The sequence below is a fragment of the Lasioglossum baleicum genome, chromosome 18 (assembly GCF_051020765.1).
Source record: "Lasioglossum baleicum chromosome 18, iyLasBale1, whole genome shotgun sequence".
Taxonomy (NCBI): Eukaryota; Metazoa; Arthropoda; class Insecta; order Hymenoptera; family Halictidae; genus Lasioglossum; species Lasioglossum baleicum.
The window spans coordinates 9159866-9181718 of record NC_134946.1 but is presented as its reverse complement, the minus strand read 5'-3'; the positions used below and the strand labels follow the sequence as shown (position 1 = coordinate 9181718).

At 39.1% G+C, this 21853-nt stretch overlaps 1 protein-coding gene across 3 annotated transcripts in view; it reads left to right on the top strand.

Moving 5' to 3' along the window:
• Nucleotides 1–21853, top strand: part of LOC143218078 (nephrin) — a 314437-nt gene that overhangs the window by 13427 nt on the left and 279157 nt on the right. For all 3 annotated transcript variants that reach the window (XM_076443052.1, XM_076443051.1, XM_076443053.1), the window contains exon 2: nt 6889–7403. In XM_076443052.1, the coding sequence (XP_076299167.1) occupies nt 7343–7403 (61 nt within the window). In that variant the 5' untranslated portion in view covers nt 6889–7342. The remainder of the gene's footprint in view (nt 1–6888; nt 7404–21853) is intronic.

Here is a 21853-nt window from a genome sequence, read left to right as displayed (position 1 = left end):
ACTTGGAACTTTTGTCAGAGTTTCCAATTGCAGAAAGGACTTGGCATGTCAAAATACCGTTCCCCTTGCGTCGTTTCGAAGACGTGGTAAACATTCCAAAGAATGAAAAACGGTAACGTCCATGGCAGTCTAATCAGTCAGCCTTTGGGCTGCCACGCCGCGCCGCTGCAAATGAACCTCCTCTCTCTTTGCCTAGGAAGCGTCACAGTAACAACCCCGGAATCAAAATTTAAATTCCGTCGACGGCGAACCGGGTTAGATATACATTACTGCATTCTAAGTGATTACCTATATACAACACGGGCGGGAGTTATACATAGGTATAGCGCTACACCGTATAAACCCATTGTGATTTACATGTACCGGCTCGCGGACCATAATATTGGTCAAGTATTGTTTACGTGTTCGTTCAACAAGGTAATCCATTTCGTAAATATTTGCCGGGTAACGTGGAATGATCTCGAGCCTCTGGATAACGGGAAATAAAATAGTCTTTGAGTGGGGTGGCCGAGATTGTGTCCGGGCGACTCACAGTGGTCCGAGCAGCTGATCCAGATAGTTTATTTCATAGCGGTACCTAATGGTATTTAATGCATCTACATACATTACTTTCTAATGTTTAGCAATGCCGAAAATGTCGATATTAATGAAATTTAATCAAAATTACAATTAGAAGAAGCATTTAAAAATGAACATTTCGCATATTATTTGAAGGTGCAAGATGCTATTTTATGACAAGGGCACTTAGGTTTAAAAGGAAATATGGAAGCACGAAAATGAAGATGACCCGACAGTTGATTTGAACAAACATGATTCGCCCTTGAGTGGATTCTATAATATATTCAAACCTTCAAAGTCCCAAATGAATTTGATGACTTTCCCTACAACCACCACAATCTCTCGAACCCTCATTGATCACCAAATTTCAGCATGAAGTCCTGTGGAATTGCCGGCGATTTGTAGGCCGATGTCACATAAAAAGCAACACGGGGCCAGTAAACGTCCTTTAAAGTCGAGCACGAAGTTAGTTGGCAAGGAAGAGCGCCGCGATGGTTCATGCAATTAATCACTTAGCGGTTTTATTCAATTATGCCTTGCCGCGGGTCCAGAGTGCCAGGAGGAACGCGGGTAGCAGGAGGATTTAGGATGGCTTGCGACAATGGCGTGGGTCGAAAGGAAAGTTGCAGGCAAAGTGACAGAGCGAGACAAGAAATATCTCTCTCTCTCTCAACAGGAAGCACAAGCTCGAGTGCTATTTGATTTGTACGCGACGGTACGACACGTAGAGAGCAATACCCTAATCGAACGTAGAAGAACGTAGAGGCCAGAAGCTACATAGAAGAAGAAGAAGAAGAAGAAGAAGGTAGAAAAGGTACCTACGTGTCCGGGGTTCATCAATCATCGCCGATAAAATCGTTCAAAAAGTCGGCGCACCTTTTCAGGACGGCGTTTGCATATTTCGCCGTGGTGTTCTATGCGATCGGGGACGGCCGGATAAGAAGCGGAAAGTGAAAGAGAATGCAAAACTCCGACGCGGAAAGATAGGAAACGCGGGGGGCTTATCGGGCACCGAAAGAGCGGGTGTTTCTTCTCTCCCTCTTTCTCTCTTTCTTCCCTCTCATCGTCCGCCGGTTATGTTCCCGGTTTTAACAACCGATGACGCGCGAGACGCGCCCATCATCCGCGAAGAGAGGAAGTATCCGTTTCTCTTCTAGGCCCGAGCTCTTTTCGACTCCTTGTTCTTTACTCACTTACCGAACTTCTCGAGTTCCGGGCAAGTTCGCTCGAACGGAAAGACTGCAGCCGGAGATCGGTGGCACCGCGAGGCGCCTAACTTTTTGACTCCATTGGGTTTGCTTACCTGCCCAACTTTTCTGCACCCTTCCCTCTGTTCTCTTCCCCACTTTCTCTCTCTCTCTCTCTCTCTCTCTATCTATCTATCTATCTTTCTCTGTCCCTCTCAGTCTGCCTTTCTGTCTGTGACTTTCCGCGTGTGTGTCTCCTTTTCGTGGTTTACGTCTTTCATCGATACTTCTCGACGCGATTGGAAAAATCTTCGGGAACCTGGCCAGAGACCACAGGTGACAGGTATTCTTGTTTGCGCCCCACGGGGGACTTTAAACAACTTCGCGGATCTGCATAAAAGTTTCCGCCGGCACCGAAAAGTGAAATACTGGCGTGGGACAGGGAACTTTAGGCTTGCCGGTGGGGTTGTGCTAACGGAATCGCGTTGATTTATCGCGTGATATAGCTTTTTTTGTCTGTCGAAAAGTTTTGAGAGCGTTGTGTGACAGGTGTGGGAGAACTGAAGCTCGGAATTCATTGTTTGTTAGACTAATTTCAACCCCTGTACCGTTCCCCACAAATTCATTCATTTACTCTTTTTTCACATAGGGTGAATGCACTTCTGAGTGACCAGTTAAGAATAAGATCGTGATACAATGCTTTGATGCCACGTAACTGCCACATAACCTGTGTCCGTCCTAGTATATTCAGGAATAACGTGTTACAATTTGACGATTCGTCTACCAAATGACTGTTGAAAGTTCTAATGCAAAGTGCTTATTTATATGTATGTAGTCTGTTGAGAAGTCGCGAAGCTAGTGTCGAAAAATACGAAATTTGATTCAACGAAATTTAACAAAATTTGACAATATGAATTACATATAACTAACGCGTATTTGAGAAATGCTACATAACCTGCGCGAATATAAAAATCTCTCTTTATTCCATGGTGTCTAAAACTAGTATCGATAGCAGAGATGGGCAAAAATTTATCTAAAATTTTCAAATAAAAGATAAATGAAAGTTATCTTTTATCTGTAGTTATTTTCCTGAAATACATATTCGACACAGTTTATCTGTAAGATACTCTCCAAAAAATTTCATTTGACATCTGTAGGTTATCTGAGCTCGAAGTAATTGCGTATGCGTATTCAACGCCTCTAGCGGCGAGAAGTTATTCAAGAGGCACTATTGGGCACTATCCGTAAGATACAGCGTGAGAATTTTCAGTGTATCTTTCACAGTTATTTGAGAGTCGAAGCAGCGCCACCATGTATCTTGCGGTTGTATCCGTCAGATTTTGGCTATTGGAAATGTATTTGTGAGATTTCAATGGGACGATTTCATCTTAACCTTCAGATGTATTTGAAGCTCGACGTAGCAAGATGCTTTATTCAATTTTTTTATTCGTGACGAGTATTTCTCGATGCGACGTTGCCAAATCGTAATACTAAATGTGCAAATGAACGGTTTAAAAACTGTGGAGCTCATAGAACAAGGGGAGCTTGTAGGCTCCTAAAATTTCTTATTTTTGAAGGTTAAACGTTACCACGGTTATGTACGAAATATTGTAAAAGTTGTGAAGTATTGTCAATATTTAATTTTGTACCTCACACCATATAGATGCATTTAACTAAATACATACAAGTCATAAGTAAGGGAAGGAATTGGTAAAAGAAAGAAATAATATGTTATTAATAAAGTAATTCAGTTTATATTTGTCAGTAATATTTAAAACAATATTCTCTCGTCAAATAACATGATAATTGTTTATATTTGTTTGTTGTACATGACGAAAATTGTTTAAATAATAAATATTTATTTGTTTTAACAATCGTTTAAGTAATAAAATATTATTAGTTTACATATTTGATCAAATAATAAAAATTTAACTGTTTATAAACAATCGTTTAACGTATCTGGGGACATACAGACGTTATTTGGATGTACGGCTGGACATATTCAGAACGTTAACACATTACCAACCGGTGATTATTGCATAATTTTAAGAAATCTATGACATGGCTAAACACTTTTTAATGGAACCTTCAATGGCAACAGCAATTTTTATTGAGAACTAACAAGTCACCCACAATATCGTCATCTATCATAATACTTTCATTTAAGATTGCAATGTAAAAGAAAATTTCTATGCTTTCTTTTGGTACAGCACAATGATTGAAAATCCTATTAATAGGCTTCCGGTAGATAAAGTGTTAACAAGACATTTACAGGACGTTTATAGGATATTTAAATTTAATTTTAATTTAAAATTTAAATTGAATCAAAATTTCATTTATTACAAACACATTAGGTACATAGTATAATACAATACAATCGCGCATATACGTATAACACTAATATATGTATACAGTAATACATAACAATATATTTGTAACAATATACTTATCTATATGTATATGTATATTTATAACAATATATTTATTTATATAATTATAAAATATAAATTTTTAATTTTATTATTAAAAATCTCTTGAAACTGTTTTGTTTCTTTCCATGGTCCTCCGCTAATGTAAGCCACATCTGTATGGAAATACTATTTTCTTTCTGATGAACTGATGTTTTGGATATCTTCGCTGCATCTAAAAATTAGAATTTCTTGGTGAAAAGCATTGTCCAATAAACGGGAAGATTTTTAGCATGAATATATTAGGTTGGAGGGAAAGCTATGTCGTATTTTAAATAAACAGGTAATTTTGCTTGTAAATCAAAAACACATGTTAACTAGCGAGTCATGGGAAAACAGGAATTGACAGGTTATCTGAGAAATGACTACATATTGTAACAAATAATGAAAATTATATAATTGAATAATATTAAACATGTATTTTTATAAATTGAATCAAATGTTTTCTTTAACGCTAAACCTACCGAGCCTCAAAAGTAAGTGGTACACACATGTTCCCTTATAAAAATGATAAGATTGATTTTATTTAGACTTTGTATGGCTCCTATTGTAATATGTGCACTACTAAAGATATCTATACAATTGCTTCTTATGAAATCAGTATTATTAACTTCCTAATTGTAAAATAAAAAATCTGGAACTGGTCATCTTGACCGCTGTTGGTAGGATTAGTGTTAAAGTTAAAATACGCTAGAATTTTCTCTCCAACCTAATAATATTTTTGAATTTTCCTTTTGTCAGTAATGTTTCAATGTCTGAGAAAATAAATATAAAATAAAAACTTACCTGTGACAGTGACAAATTTCACCAACACAATGGCGTGACAGGTGGCTGAAGTTACCGAATCACTTACACACGCTTTTTATTAATTGGAATCATATTTATATATATATTTTTAATAAAAATTTATTTGTTTAAACAATTGCTTAAATAATAAACAGATATTTGTTTAAACATCTGTTTAAATAATAAAATATATTTGTTTAAACAATCGTCAAAACAATAAAAATCTATTTGTTTAAACATGTGTTTAAATAATAAAAATTTGTTTGATTAAACAATCGTTTAAATAATACAAATGTACTTGTTTAAACAATCGTCCAAATAATGGAACTCTATTTGCTTAAACATGTGTTTAAATAATAAAAATTGTTTGTTTAACCAATCGTTTAAATAATACAAATGTATTTGTTTAAACAATTGTTATAGTCCTTATTAGAGTATCCGAATATGGAATAATAATGAAAGTCACTGTAAATGTAAATACGTTCCTCGTATTACATTACATATGTATTACGTCGTGGCAACGTCGCATCAAGATCTCAGTGTATTTGAAATCAAATAAAGATTACATGTGATTTTCATCTCTTCCAGTTACTCGTCACAAATACAAGCGTCAAATAAATCGTCTGGCTAAATCCAGCTTCAAATAACGAATACAAGATGACGGATAAATCTCGCGCGACATCTGGGGATTCAAATAATCCATATGATTACGAATCTATTTCTTCAAATAAAATCTGACGGATAACTCTGCAAGCAAGTTAACGACAGATACAACCGTAAGATACATCGTGGCGCTGTATTCGACTCTCAAATACAAGTCGAAGATAACCAGAAAATCGTCGGAGAGACAGATGAATAAACTCTCCAAAGCGCAGCGCTCGACAGATGAAGTTACAGATACATTGTGGCGCTGCAATCGACTTCGACTACAAGGCAAAAGATACAGGTTATTTTATCTAGAACGTATTTGAATAATTTTGTATTTAGATACTGCCCATCTCTGCTTAGAGTATACAATGGTGTACATCTATGGTCTATGGCAGTGTCACGGAACGGTTCCGGTCAGCACCGATCGGACAAACGTTCTGTAAAAAACTATTATTACAGTATTATTGTACTGAACGGAACTGTTCCGTGTCTGAGCGGATAGTATGAATCGTCTTTAATTCGTTTAGTATTGTATCGACGCCGTGTTACACCAAAATTAACTCGGTAGAAATGCAAGTGTGTTAAGCAAGTCTAATAAACAGTGCAATGTGGAAACCGTGTTATAAGCATATCGTGATATGAGAGAATTGTCATAATTTTTGCACCCTGTTGTATATCGAAACCGTGTTAAAAGAAATTCACAATTAGAATTGCGTTTAAGATTATTAAATCGTGCTGTGTGGAAACTGTGTTACAATATTATATCATGTTGTATCGAAATTGTATTTTCAAAGTACAGTGTTACAAGAGGGTTGTAGGTAAAAAGGTAAAAATGTCTGCCTTAATGCAGTATGTCCGAAAAATGTCGAGCTTCCTTAAAACGGGTGATTTTTGACATCATTTGAAATAATTTTTCCACGGACCAATCAGAGCGCGTCTACTGCGACGAATATCCGCTGAGCGGCGGGCGCCGTTGAGCGCGGCACAGGCATTGGCCGAGCCGGAATCCGCCGAACTAGACGCGCTCTGATTGGTCCGCGATTTTCCGTTAATAACTCTTGAACGAAACCGTGGAGAACAGTTTCGCAATGGGAAAAGTTGCTGTACATGACCTCAGGAACCACCCCAGAAACCCGTTTGAAGGTTTTCCGACGTTTTTGGTACTCCCTCTACGATACACCTGTAGATTGTAATATAAATTCATATACAACAACGTAATACAATATCATTTCGTTTCACAGAATGATCGAGAGAGCCGGGCCCAAGTGCACTAGCAGGACGACCAGTAGTAACCGTGAGATGTGACTACCAGATTCCCGGGTAGTATCTAATGGAGAAGGGACGAACACGAGGAATTCGTAAACAATGAAAACGGCCGTGTTTCGGAAAGTGAGCGTCAAGTGATATGAATGAATACAGGATCTTTCGTGACGTTAAACGATCGAGCCACGGCCACGCGGAAACAAATACCACCGATTAACCGGCACGCGATACGCGATACACGATACACGCCGAAAACGCGATTAAAATCGAGTGCGCGGTCGCTGTTTTCTGTTGTTCCGTTCACACCGAGACCAAGGAAGCGAGATCAACATACAGAGGGGGTCGCTCGTTGGATTCCCGTGCAAAAGTGAAACAAAACTGGATACATCGAACGAAGGACACGGACTCAAAACCGGAAACGAGAGGAGAAAAATGCGGTGTCACGTCCTCCTCTTTGGTATCGTCGCCTCGTTCACTGTCGTCCACGCTCAAGGTTTGTGAGATTTATCTCTTGATCTGACCAGAAATTCCTTCTCGATTGCCGATCCCTCGATTTTCGTCCAAACGCGTCCAAGATGGCGCCTTTATTTCACTTTTCGATAGAACTATTGTTCAAAAGTATTCTGACACCGGGTGTGTTCGAATTTAATTCTATTTTTGCTGGATTATACAGAATTTCTATGTCCTCTCCTTACGATTTACTTTACGGTTTCAGTGATTAGAACTTTTTTGTAGTTCGCGTAATTTCCTAAAAAAAGGGGAACTTTATATCTACTGTATTCTTATATTCTTCAATAGCTGTACATTAACAAAACCAAAGTAGAATTTTTTTTAGGTTTAAAGGAAATTAGTAATATAATTAGACTCTGTTCAGAATTCACGTCACGAGTTAGACACGATATTGTAGGGAAAGGGGTTAAAATGACATTTCACAAACTAATCATTGCACACTATTTTTAAAGCAATAAAAATTATTTTATTTTCCACCGATGCGTATTTAAAGCATCGAACGGAATCGAATAATCTGTTTTAATCTGAAAACTTGGGATTCAATTGTAAGGCAAGGGGTTAATAAAAATTGCAGATTTAACGCTGCATCGCAGTGATTACAGTCGATTCGCGTATAACGCGATCAACAAATTGGTTAAAAACACTGTTTACCGGGGAACTGTCTGAAACATCATGATTAGTTTTAAAATAAACAATAATCCATAATGGTATTTATAAAATGTGGAGTTTGAAAATGCTTGTACAATTTTTAATAAATCCTATTATATTTAGGCATTTAGAAACAATATGTATACATTCGATAAACATCCACTGAAGTACTTATCTTTGATAATTTAAACAATTATAATTCCTGTAATTGCGGCATCGTACAAGCAAAAGTATACTGAAAATATTCCAATTTGAAAAAATACGGATCTATTTGGAATTCAAAAGATATTCCATGTCAAAGGGGGAATAACTTCGACAACTTTCATTAGTCCATTAAGAATTACGTATTTAATAAATCACGAACTGTAATTCTAAATTCGTGGTATGCATTTTCAAGGTAAAAGAATGCTATTTATTTTAAAAGAAATTTTTTTAGTAAATATCTAATAGGTTCGTCAGGGTTTACAAAAGAATTCACGAAATGTTCATTTTTAAATGTTTCTCCTAATTATAATTTTTATGAAATTTTATTACCATCGACATTTTCGGCGAAACATTTAGATAGTAATGTAGATGACAAGTCATTTTTTACTAAAAGAACTGCTAGATCGGTCGCCCGAACCACTTTGTGCTGGTGTGAAATTTCTAGAGATTTCGAGACGGTCACGCCTCGTCCGAATATTTCTGCGGTGGTAACAGGCTAAACGAAACTACGATTTTGCATGTTTCCGACGTGGGAAAGTTCATAGGGAAGTGTCTCGATCCGACGGCGTTCGAATGCATGAATCGGTGCTCGAAGCCGGGCGAAGAATTTTCAAGTGCGATCGATAGGTTTCGAACCCCTTTGAAAGAGTTGCTATAGAAGACTCGGGGTTTCGCGCGCGCGATGAGCTCGACGCGCTCGCGTTCGTTCGCGTCCGTTGAAATTTCAAAGTTCGTGACGGGTTATTACGCTGCAATGAATGCAATGATTTTCAGTGGGAAGTTCGTTGCACGGTAAAATATGCGCCCCACGATATATACGTACATACGTATAACATACGGTTCAGTGGGGGGGGGGGGGGGGGGCGAAGAACTATGCCTGCCGCTTTTCAAATTTTTCCTCCTTTAATTAAATTCGAGGTATCTCCGCCCTGCTGCAGATCAAAATTATCCAAAGAACATTCTATTAGCAGAAACCTACTATCTTTGCTTTTTATCATTTTATTGTACAGCTCTACCGTCTACTACCAACACCATATAGTAGGTGGTGTTGCTACTACGCGGCTTTATGTACATACATATAATGACTCGCATAAGTATTCGAAATCTCGCTGTTAAAGCATCGGAAAAATAATCTATTAGGTTGGCAACTAAGTTCGTGACCTCCACATTTTCTCAAACAAAGTAATTTACATATATTTTTCAAGCACGAGTATTTTATATCAAATTAATCGCAAAAGGCAGAGACTTTCCAATGATATAAATTTCAAATGGAACGGTCACTGAATGAGGTTACAATAATGATACAATAAAAGAATTACGAAACAAAAGGACGCGAATTTAGTTGCCAACCTAATAGTTACACTTAACTATAGCTATTATAAGACACAAGGCTCAAGATTATGTATATCAAGTGTTTCGAACAAACAACAATAAAATGTTTTATATAACTTTTACAAATATCATTCAATTCACTCCACTCAAATTTGATGCGCTCTGGGTATCCTAAAACTGTTGTACTTTAAAGGGGTGATTCATGAGCTCTTTTGGAGTAACTTTTTCGTTTGCGAAAATGTTCTAAGCGGCGCTGTTTAGGAGTTAGTAACGAAAAACACGGACCAATTACAGCACGGCTATGACTCAGCCAATGCCAATACCACGCCCAGCGGGGCGTGTCGCTGAGCTGTTGCCGTACTCTGATTGGTCCGTGTTAATAACTCGAGAACAAAGCCGCGCAAAACATTTTCGCAAAGAAAAAGTTACTTTAAATGACCTCAAGAGAATCAGAAGAAATAGAACATTTTTGATACTTGTATTTTATAGTAGTTATATTATTTCGAGATCTGAAGCCAGCATATTTTAGTTGTTCTATGTTTTGATAGCGATCATTTGAATACTTGCGCAAGTCACTGCACGTCTACATATGTATATCGTACGCCGTGCACTATACATACCTTTAGGAATTATGTTACCGAAGCGATTGTTTCCTCGGCTCCATAATACACGCTCCTGTGACCCGTTTTTGTTATTCCGCTGCCTGCATCGACAACAACCTGTATCAGAGATTCTCCACCGTTGCATCAATTCCGGTACAAGTAGTTTAATTATTAGACCGCGGATTTTATGCATTTACGGCAGGCGCTGAGCTGCGCGTGCACCGCTGTGTCCGATACGATCAAACGTAAACAGCTATACTGTTTTAATGGATTTCTCGTCTTATGCTCGATGGAGAATTTACACCTACCGAACGTCGTGAAACTTGATAATCGCGGGGAATTTGCTGTATAGTGTTTCTTCTCGCTATAGCTTATCTTCAGAAATACATGGACCGAAATATGAATTGTTTTTCTTCGATTATCTAATCGATTGTGCCGGTGATTATGAAAGTGGAGTAAGTCAAAATTCCAGACAAATTGATCTTTGAATAATTATATGGCGAATTGAAAAATTATCCCAAAAATGTCGGAAATGATTATACCTTAACATAATTATTGAACAAATTCTGGAAGGGGACATTTTCTTATCCAATGAAAAAATATAATTCTGTGGTTAATGAAGAGTTGTTCCTCAGGATTTAGAAAAGTTGCGAACTTGACGTACGATCGCAGTAATCTGGGTTTTATAGCCCCATTTCATGCGAGTCCAATATCACAAGAAAAGAGGAAAGCTTCTAACAAAGGAAGAAAAGAAGCTAAATCAGCTATTATCACTTCTCTTCCAGACGAGGATTGAATCCTGTAAAGCGAAAGAAAACTAAGAAAGAAAAGAGAAAAATATTATATATTTACAAACAGGAGAGAAATTAAATAAATAAAGTAATTATCGGAAAAAGAAGAGAAACTAGCAATAGCTTAATAATTATAAATATTTAATTTGTCGTATCGCCGTAGTAAAATGAAACGAATTTGTTAAAAATATTTCCTTTAATGGTTAAACATTGTTATCACTAGACTGCATATCTCATGTAAATTAAAAATCGCCAGTATCAATTGTAACACGCAGCAGTGAAATAAACCAGTTATTCTTCCTGTAATAATTTCGATAAAATAATATTCGTGATCTCTTTTAATCGGTCCACGGTTTTAAATTCTATCTACTCATTTTTGCCATAAATGAAATAAATTGAGCGCGAATGTACGGCTGCGTACACATAAAAATGTTAATCTGTTCGATTTTATAAGAATAACATTCGAAAAATAATATTATATTTTATTTGATGCAATTTGCATAAATGCTCATTCACGGTAGCTTCATGCTAGGAGAATGCTACGTTTTTTATAGTTGTATATCACGCGGCGTAATTAAAATCTTTAAGCACGAAGAGTGGATTTTATTACGTGCAAATTATGGAAACATTAAATTTATGGGGTGCGCTATCTTTTCGCCGCGGGCTGTATATTTAACTGCTATTAGCTCGGCAGATGTCGCGCTCCTAAAAATTCGTTCTGGTTCACAGTTTATGCGGGAGATACAGTCGTTTGAAATCTCCGTCGCGGTATTAAATAGAACACATGTTTATTTTACTCGAATGAGATTCGTAATTGTTCGTTTCGTACAGTGGAATAATATTTTATTCCCCTTTGAACATCATTTTAACAGTGAACCGGCTCACCACATTTTATTCTACAATTAGTCAAATATTATAAAGTTCTTGAATAAAATATTAAATATATTTCATACTTTCGACTGTTTCACTGAGGAAAATAAATACTGTAACTAGTAAAGTAGATACAAGTTAGATTATTAATTGTTTCTCAAGTCCAAATTTAATGCAAATTCGTGTGCCCCTAAAGTTTTTAATGAACACAAAAAAATGCTTACATTGGTTCAATTTCGCTCCTCGCTGTAACTAAACAAAGTTCTTCTCTGCTGAAACGACCTAATTATCCCGCGAAAATGATTCAAGCAGGATAGATTTGAAACCCGATTCCCGTAAAGCGTTTATACCCAAAAATACCGAGACTCCTACAGGATAGTTTAATGACGTTTGATATCCCAGTAATTCCTCGATAAATCCTGTTATCGAAAATCCGCGAGCAATTTTATTAACCTAGACCTTTGAAAGAGGTCATTCGAGGCGCAAGCGTGCGTGCACGGTTGCGAATAAAGTGGACCATTAGCTAATTCTGGCCACAGTTGATCCAGCGTCGGTTCTCCGGGCTATTCGATGCTTAATGAAATATTTGTCCGAGGACCGATCGAATATGCTGCCTCGAATAGTACCATAGTCGCCGGATCAGGGGAATTGACTCTCGGTTTGAGGGGGAAAAGTTACCTCTCTTTGCCAAAACCGGATACGTCACGTGATACTGTGGGGAATAGCATCGTAGAAGGGGAAGGGTAGAGTGGGGACACAGGTCTTAATCTAACGACTCTGGGTAGCGGCAGTGTCACCAGACTGGTGAAATTGAGGGGAATACAGTTACCCTCCCTCTGTCAGTACTGGATTAGTCACATGACGTTGTGACCAGCTCGTGGTGGAAGCGTGGAGGAATAACGTTGTAGAAGGGGAACGGTAGAGTGGGGAGACAAGTCTCAATCTGGCGTCACCGAATAGAACCGTTTGTTTTCGTCGCTCGTCTTCTTTATCAATGGCGGGCGCACGCGCCGTCGAATTTACGATTTCATAGGAGCTCGTAAATCTGAAGTCTCGATTCGTCGAACGGACAATATGGAGCCGTAAAATCGGTGTCTCGCAGGCTTTCGGGGGTTGGCACGAAGGGTTAAACGCGTATCGAAAAGTGCGATACATCGGTCGATGCTCTTTAATGAGCTGCAAATACCGTGCACGCGTAAAACAGAGGGGAGATGGCGGTGCAGTTACGCTTGCGCGCGGCACTGTTACTTGGAAATTAACAATCGGCTACCGAGATTTATGAAAGCGCTCGAGAGTTATACCGCGGCCGAGCATTGATACTGTTTGAACCGGCCCGGTATTTGCGTCTCTGCCCGGCGCAATACTTAACCCTCGAACCCCCTCGCTCATTAGATTCCCGTTATCGATGCACACGGTGGCGTGCAACGTTTATTAACGCGAAGCTATTGGGCCCGATGCTATCGCTCTAAATTATAACGTCTCCGCGCGCCCGTTGTCCCCTTTTTAATCTCGTACGGTGTTTTCCTTCGACCGCGATCAGGACTGTCCAATCAATTACAAATTACCACGGGAGTGTATTTACGCTCGCTGATGGACGTCGGGAAACGCGATAATCGGCTACAAAGTATAATATATTGTCTGTCTTCTGGAATACAGTCAGCCTTTAAATAAGAATAACTTTTGCAGTAAGAACTTATTTAGGTGCATGATGAAAGCAGCAGTAGAAGTTGCTGCTCACAACTTCTTCGTTCGAGTGCCCGTTTTTATGCATTCAGGAGAAAAATGATTAATGCACTCCCAGTAAATTGAAGATGATTCTTAATAACCCGATTAATGTTAGCACTGAATAATTAATGACATTCTATACATAGTCCAGAGTACGTCTCGGAAAAATTCCAGAAACATGGAAAAAAACCGTAGAACTCCGCGCGAGTGCTATTTATAAATGTTCCTCGCACGAGCAATGTTAAAGAGTTTACAAGTGCTGTTGTATTATTTCCATGCGATCCGAATTATTAAGGGAAGAGATAACTGTCGCGCGAAATCGGCGGAATCGAAATAAAAATGAGACAAATGATAGATCTCGTGTAAAAAGGAATCCTTGATTTTTGCTGGCTACATTGTCGCAAGAGGAAAAAATCACTTGATAGCGCGATATATTCTGGCAACAATAGTGGGGCCGTGGCGAGAGAGAGAGAGATTCAGATCAGTGCAGTGGTTTCCCTTGTATCAGGTGACACGTATCTATTGTTGCACGCGATCATTTGTCATGCTTCGACGATGTACTTCCTAAAAGCAACAACAATATTATTTTACCGAAGTCGCGATACACTCTCGTTCTATCTCTCTCTCTCTCTCACTCTATCGTTCGGTCCCTTTAGAAAAAAAAAATAAAACAAACAAAGTTTTCTGTGCCGTTCAACACGGGGAGAGCAATATTGAGCGAAATTCCCATTGGTCCTTTTTTCCCCATTCTGTTTCCGCTCGACGGACGAAAATTTAGTGCTCCAGTTAAAACGGAAAGACAGAAATAATTAACGATACGAAATTTCCTAGCCGCGATAGTAACTTAAATGTAGTACTTCACCGCGGAGTATGTGTGTGCGCGCTCCAGTTCTGTTTCTCTCCCTTCTCTGTTTTTTTTGTTGGTCGGAATAAGGATAGTTTCCAACATCTGCGCGGATGCAACGAAAGGCTTCCCTTTTTATGAGCTGTTTGTCACTTCACGCGTTCCGATGTCTCCCGGAAATCGCGCTCTCGACACTTTCCCATAGGTCTCTGCTGCGTTAGAAACAATTTTTTAACACTGAACATGTAGATTTTACTCCGATCACGAATAACAGATCTAGACAATAAGCTAAATCAGGCATCTGAAACTTTTTTCCGTATAATCAATATTTTTGGAGATATTCGTCTGTAACGCTTTATAATGTTCACCCTGTATGTGTATACAGTATACAGTGAACCACAGTAATATTCGGACACTAATGGTTTTACTTTTTTAAATTACACCTGCTCATGTTCGTCATAAATGCGTAAAATTCGCTGTGTAGTAGTAAATAATTAATAAAATTTTTATTGGCCCACTCAAGAACAATAAACCGAATAAGTACCTTGACCCGTAATACATACGTTGACAGCGGTCCCGAGCCATCATCTTATATCGAGGGAAAAGTATTGTATTTTGAACCTGGTGGTTTTATTTTCCTGAGTTTATTGATCGGCTGATTCTCGCCGTGAGGATTAAATATGAATTTACATTCCGAAGACTCGACCCCATTGAAGCGAGGATTAAATTCTTCCGTGGAAAAGGTCGTGAACGTCGATGAGTCTGTCCGCTTTGTCACTCGATTCCCGGCTCTTTCTCCGAATGTCGTGCTCACTGACAGTAGACTCCGCCCCCGTTGATGCCCATATTCACTCTAACCCGGCGCGATGTAATTATATAGCCAGCGAAACGCGCCGCAAATTGTAAGTAATTCGAAACTTGCAGCTGCGACTGTGACTAGGACTGTGCCGCCGCGCCGCCGCGCCGCCGCGCCGCCATAACGCGTTAAGATCCGTGAAACGCTATCTGCCGTTGTCTCGATTCGTAAATCTTTCTCGAATACGAAACTCGAGATCTCGAGCTCTTCGGAGTTACGGTCGAGCAGCCTCGAGTTTAATATCGTTAATCCGTATTTATCGGGATCGTGATTAACAAAAGCTTCGGATTTCGTTTGCGATCGAGCATGCACTGAAGGGATATCGGAAAAACCTGTCGCGTGCTTGTAACAGATATTACAATCGGTTTACAAAATATCGCGTCAAAGGAAATTTGGAAACAATGGAACGCAATATTGTTTTCGACATCCGGAACAACTTTAGTACCTCTTCGGCAATATTTCGATGATAAATCTCGAACAAAACGGACCGGCCTGTTCTAGGTATAACTGTGCATAGTTGTGCGTATTAAACGTAATCCGGGGAACGTTCTGCGCTTACACGTTTCGAAATATTTCTAATGCCATGATCGGGAGCATTTTTAGCGGTGATACGACTTTGTACTTCATCGGAATTGTTTCTTTGTCGGTTGCGTAATTCTCTTGTCGTTAAGAGAATATTGCTTGTTCGTTCGTTGCGAAAATGTTATTTTAATTTTTTCTTTCTTTCAATGGTTCGTTACAAACTTAGTGTTACTGCGAATAAATTACAATATGAGCTTTCAATTTTAAACAATTCATGAGATCAAAATTGTGTTTTACAATTTTGCATACACGTTTGGCTATGTTTGAAAATAGTGTAGTGTAATTTTTATGCAAGTATCTTTATTATTATTTAATTTATCTATTACTCAACCCGATAGTGTCCACTCTATGAAAACATATTTGAAGAAGTGTATCGAACAGGACCTATGAAAAAGTTCCACAGATCGATCGCCGATTTACGGAGTGTGCCAGCGTTGGTATTAAATAACAAAACGGTGTAAAACTTAATGTTAATGTTCGAAAACTTCATCGAAGCCCATTTCCGGCGTCCACTTAATTTCGCGGCCGGCCGTGAACGTATCGCGTTGAAAATTTAATACGTCGGCGAAGCACGCGCGACAGCGTAAAAATAAACTATGGCGGAACATCCAATTTATTTTATTACATGCATGGGTGATAGCAAACTGCGGCCTGGCAGGAATTTAATGGTAGCTGACAGTAAGAACATATGGCAATCAATTAAGTTCGCCACGTGTCATCGGAATTAATTGAGTGCGTTATTTCGATCGGACGATATGCTCGCACGTGTACGTATACGTACGTACCCGTAGGAAGTCACCGAACAGAGACTAGATATAGTTGATGCTTTATGGGAACGGTGTGGCGCGGATACCTGTCGTAAAAATCATAATTTTCGATCGCATGATAAATCCGCGGGAACGCGATAAATATCCGATGGTTAGTCTTGCATAAATTCACGTTTAAACAAGGAGGGGGCAGAGTTGACAGAAGAGGGTCGGAAAAAACGAGGAATGTCAATTTCTAACCGTTTGCTGCTTTCGTACGTCGGGGATGGTGATGCATTCCATTCTGGAGTGCGAGCGCAGTCCGCGCAACTTGTTTTCAAAGTAAAATGACAGAAACGTTAAAAGCATCCAAATAAAAATGTTCAAGGGTTACTCGTCGTCTCCTACTTCTCGTTGACACTTGTGCCCCGCAGTGCACGGGCCGTGCGCGAAAACCTCCAGTCTACTTTTTCGAAAATATGCTCGAGAGCATTCTTCGCGCGCGTTACGCTCATACCTGTACCGAAAAATATGGGGAACTACATACACCGCTTTCCGAACCAAATATCGACACCCATTCGTAGTTCTCGCGTTTGTAATCGATTCTGCTCGTTTTTTATTTGCCTCGAGAAGATACATACTTCGTCAGAGAAGTTATACAGGATGAGACTCATACTATGACAATATAATTCACTTGTTGTACGAAAAATTTTCTAACCAATGATACATGATTTCCAGAGGCCAGTGGTTCAACCTGTTTTTTGATAGTTTGCTTCTGCATCGAGATGTGAGGGTCACATTCAGTTTTGTAAATGGATTGCTCAATGTCTTTCCGCGAATTCGGATAGAGCACAAAATTTGGCGTCAGAAAGCATTATACCAAGTAGGGCTCAAAATTAATAATTACGGAGATGTTTTCAAATTTACTTCATTTTTGAAACATTAAAGTTGTTCATATCGAGCAATGCAGTCGGAGCTTCTGCATGAAATAAACCATTTAAAAAAATGGTTGACCTTCATAAGTCCTTGACGCGTCCACCGACGAAACAACTAGTGACACTAGTATGTGCATCTATTGAAACCATTTAATTTCGTGAGCACCACCACGCTTTGCTGTTATTTTTATGGCAATATTGAAACTGTTCATAGCCCGTTCTACTATCTTCTTGCACAAGCATTCACGCCGCGCATGTCCTCTTAACATTCTCTCGAGCGATCTATTAAGAGGGCACGATTTCGTGCCGGAAGTCGAGAATATTATTCGAACCGATTTGCACCTGACGCCGATAATTCTTCCGTTATATTTCTTCAATTTCCTGCCCGGGCGCCTTGAAATCTTTCCGCCTTTCCGGCGGTAATCTATTTTGAAGAATACCAGAAAGCGGCGGAAATAAATGAGAATATAAATCTTTATTTCGACACGGACTTCATCGGTGTTGGTAGCTAAAGACCAGCATCCCTCCTGCTTCATCGACAGAACGTTCGATTTATTTGGTACAGGTCCGAGATCGGACCATGAGGGTCTTCTTCATCTGTTTCGACGATGATCCAAACGTAATATGTACATATTGTTTCCAATGGCTGGCAGAATGATTTTTTGCTACCATCTCGATAACACTGTGGCGATCTGTTTGGGCTAGAAATAGTCTCCATAGTCTCACCTGTGAAAAGAATAAATTTCAGATGCCTAGGACAAGCCGTGCGCTTATGGCAATATCTTCAGTACGTCCACACATGGTCTGTTTATTCTTTACGACTAGCAGCATAATATTTATAGCCCGTACAAATGACATTATGTACAAGTACTTGTTTCACAACTTTGACAAATGTTATCAGAAGATTTAGATACAATTAGAAGACAATCGAATCCCCGAATTTCGTTGAAACGACGCTGGAAAGTTTTCGAGCGAAGTGGTATTCAAACTGCCGGCTGGTTTTCCATTCGCATTAATTTCCACAGCAGAGCGGCAACTTCTAATGTCACACACACGGCGTACAATATAATCCTGTCTAAAACCACGGCAGTTTAGTTCCGTCACGTACGATAGCAGCGGACACGGTTTCATTTTCGCCTGAAGAACGGGACGGGCTTAAACGTAATATTTCCGTGGAATTTCCGAAAGGGAAGCAAACGACCCGGACGAAAAAGAAGACAAATCCAATCCGGCGTGTTCGGGGCCGTGTCATCAGGGTGAAGAACCGTCGCGGGTGCTCCGGTGAACTTCGATAAAAGCTATCTGCAGCTGGTATATGGGATACGTGGCTGTATACATATATAGACAGGCGCGATCGTAGAAACAGAGAGACCTATCGAAAGTCGTACATGGGGAACTGTAAACCGCGTCTGCGGGTTTTCCGCGAAAAGGAGCTTGCGCGAAAACAGCCTTGACGATGCTAGGGAACGAGTGTAATTTCTTTGGCACGCCTCGATGAGCGCCCAGTCAGGGAGAAATTGAGGGGAATACAGTTACCCTTTCTCTGCCTGTGCCCGATTAGTCATGTGACATTGTGACAGTTGTGTTACGAGTAGCAAGGGGAGTAGCATGAAAAATGGTGGAAAACGCTGGAAAAATTTACATTTCTAACATGGGAAGGATCCCAAGTGTCCGACTTCGATTTTGATAATTTTTTGTGAGACGACGGTATATGGATCCTCAATGACGTCTGCAAAATATTAGGTGTAGTTACTCAATAGTTTTAAAGATATAAACAATTAAACTTTCATACCTTCATACCTTCTATACCTTCTATACTTTCATACCTTCATACCACAATTTGCCGTGTAAGCAGGTTGCGTGGAAGTTCAATTTTTTATATCTTTAAAACTATTGAGTACGTACACCTAATATTTTGCAGACATTATTAGGGATCTATATACCATCGTCTCACAAAAGATGATCAAAATCGAAGTTGAACACTTGGAGTACATCCCTTGTAAGCGATCGTTTCTTAACTTTTGATAGTGTATCTCGTGATTTTCGGGGTGGATCGATCTGTCGTTCCGAAGTTGTGTAACAGAAACACGTGCATATAATAAATAGCGGTTTTTTAGGCGGTTACGGATGAAAGTACGTTCCCCCGTTCCGACTCGCAATTAGAACGGACCACCAGTCGAAACACGCGCACGACCTCGTTGTGGTTACTAGGGTTAATTGTGTCGATTCGATATAGTTCCGGTCTACCATGAATTTCGACTGCCATACGTTATTTTCCGTTATCTCGATCGCTAGGGCGACCCTCCACTCGATTATTAACTATTTGTAACTTCGATAAATATACGGATACTTAATAAGTAATCCGATACCGTTCCAGCGAATCGAATTTAGGTTTCTCTGAATCATCGCGATTGTGTTGGCTCTATCGAAGAATTTCATATCGTCTTTATTCACTTATTTATAGTTTAACTTATTATTTATTGTAACTTGATCGCATTTACATGGTTGTAACTAGACTGCGGATTTTTGTGCAAAATAAATATGTCCTGCATTAATTGTGTCAAGCAGGAGGGAAATAGAAATTGATTTCATCCCTTAATGATTTTGTTGCATTATAAACAACATTCAAATATTCTTAAATTTTTCTAATCTTTTCCTATGCATTTTCTAATTACTTTAATGATCTGACAATAATATATTGATGATCTCAAACTCTTTTAATCTTTTCATTCCTTTAAAATACATCTACTCAGCTTTATTGCAGTCTTTATTACAGCTTTACTGTATAAACAGATATTGTGCAGTCAAGTTTTAACTATACTGCGGATTTTTAGACAAAATAAACATTGACCAAGTTCATTGTAGCGAGCTGGAATTATCATGATAATATATTTCTTCCTTTGATAATTTTAATAATACAAAATTCTGAAGACATCATAAGAATCTCAGATCGCACTGTTTTCAATTTATTTGGATTATTAAGGTGAAAGGCTCATTTTTATTCAATTCTTCTTTCTGAGAATGAGCAGTGTAGTAACAACCATCGTAAATTCGTCCTCGCAGTTTCCGAGAATATACAAATTAATTCGTAACCATTATAACTACGTCATCACGCAACACCGATTGAGAATGAATGACACTCTTGCGTGTACCTAATAAATTTTCCTTTTCTCCTGAATGATTACAACGACGATTAACTTCATCAAACTACGATAAAACATGTTCTCTACAAATTGTCCCAATTGCAAATATATTTAGTTCCGTTACTTTCGAGATAATAAAAATGTTAGTATGTAGTAAAATTCGTTAGTTTAACGACACTAGAAACTGGATCTTTCAGCGGACCGTGTCGCCAGAACGCAATAATTTTTTATTATCCGCCACAATGCGAGTATTATCGAGTCGAATAACATTTCCCGGGGAAGATTGAACCGAACGTTAATGCATGCAAATTCCCTCGATGGTTCGTGTTGTTAATAAGGTCGCGACTAATCTGTGCCGTAAAACTTGCTGATGATTTTATCTCGGTGACAACTACAACGCGAGACGTTCACATACGTGTTTACCCGACACGTGCACCGGGAGGGGGTGGGGTGCGGGTTGGGGGGAATCATTTCAATATGTAACAGCGTAAAAATATATACGCGTTTCTTTATTCCGAGACGTGAATTAATTATACGAGATCAAACACAATACGTTCGCAATTTGCTGGCGAAGGAACCGGGGGAGAGGGAGGGGTCGGCTGTCGGAGAAATTGGATGGAATAGGGAATTTATTGGAGCATAGGAGGCACTGCTTATAAGGAGCAAGAGCGATAAGGCCGATTAAAGCACGGCGATGAAAGAATTCGCCGAGAGGTTACCGGAAGAACAAAACGAATTGCTGATTCATATATGATAATCCCGGGAAATGAGAAAAAGTATAGGACTCCGGAGCCCGGGTGAATAAGAAAACGTTCGTCAGCACGATCTTTTTCTAATCGATCATTACAGAGCCGTATTTCGTCGATGTTTAAAAAAAAAACCAAGCTAACCTGCCCTGTGAATGAACCCTTAGGCGCAAGCATTAATATTGATGAAGAAGCACACTGCACTTGGAAAGTATTTTATAAATCCTGCTCGAACGAAATATTTCTCCAAACGTTGCAACGCGTCTTTTTAAAATGTTTCGACGTAATTCAGTAGAAATTTCGAAATTTACGTGGTATATGTAGTTTGCGTGTCTTATGAATATGTACCGGGTAAAACGCGTTTACTCTTGCTGCGCAAACGAAAATATTATTGTTCCGCGGAATTTGC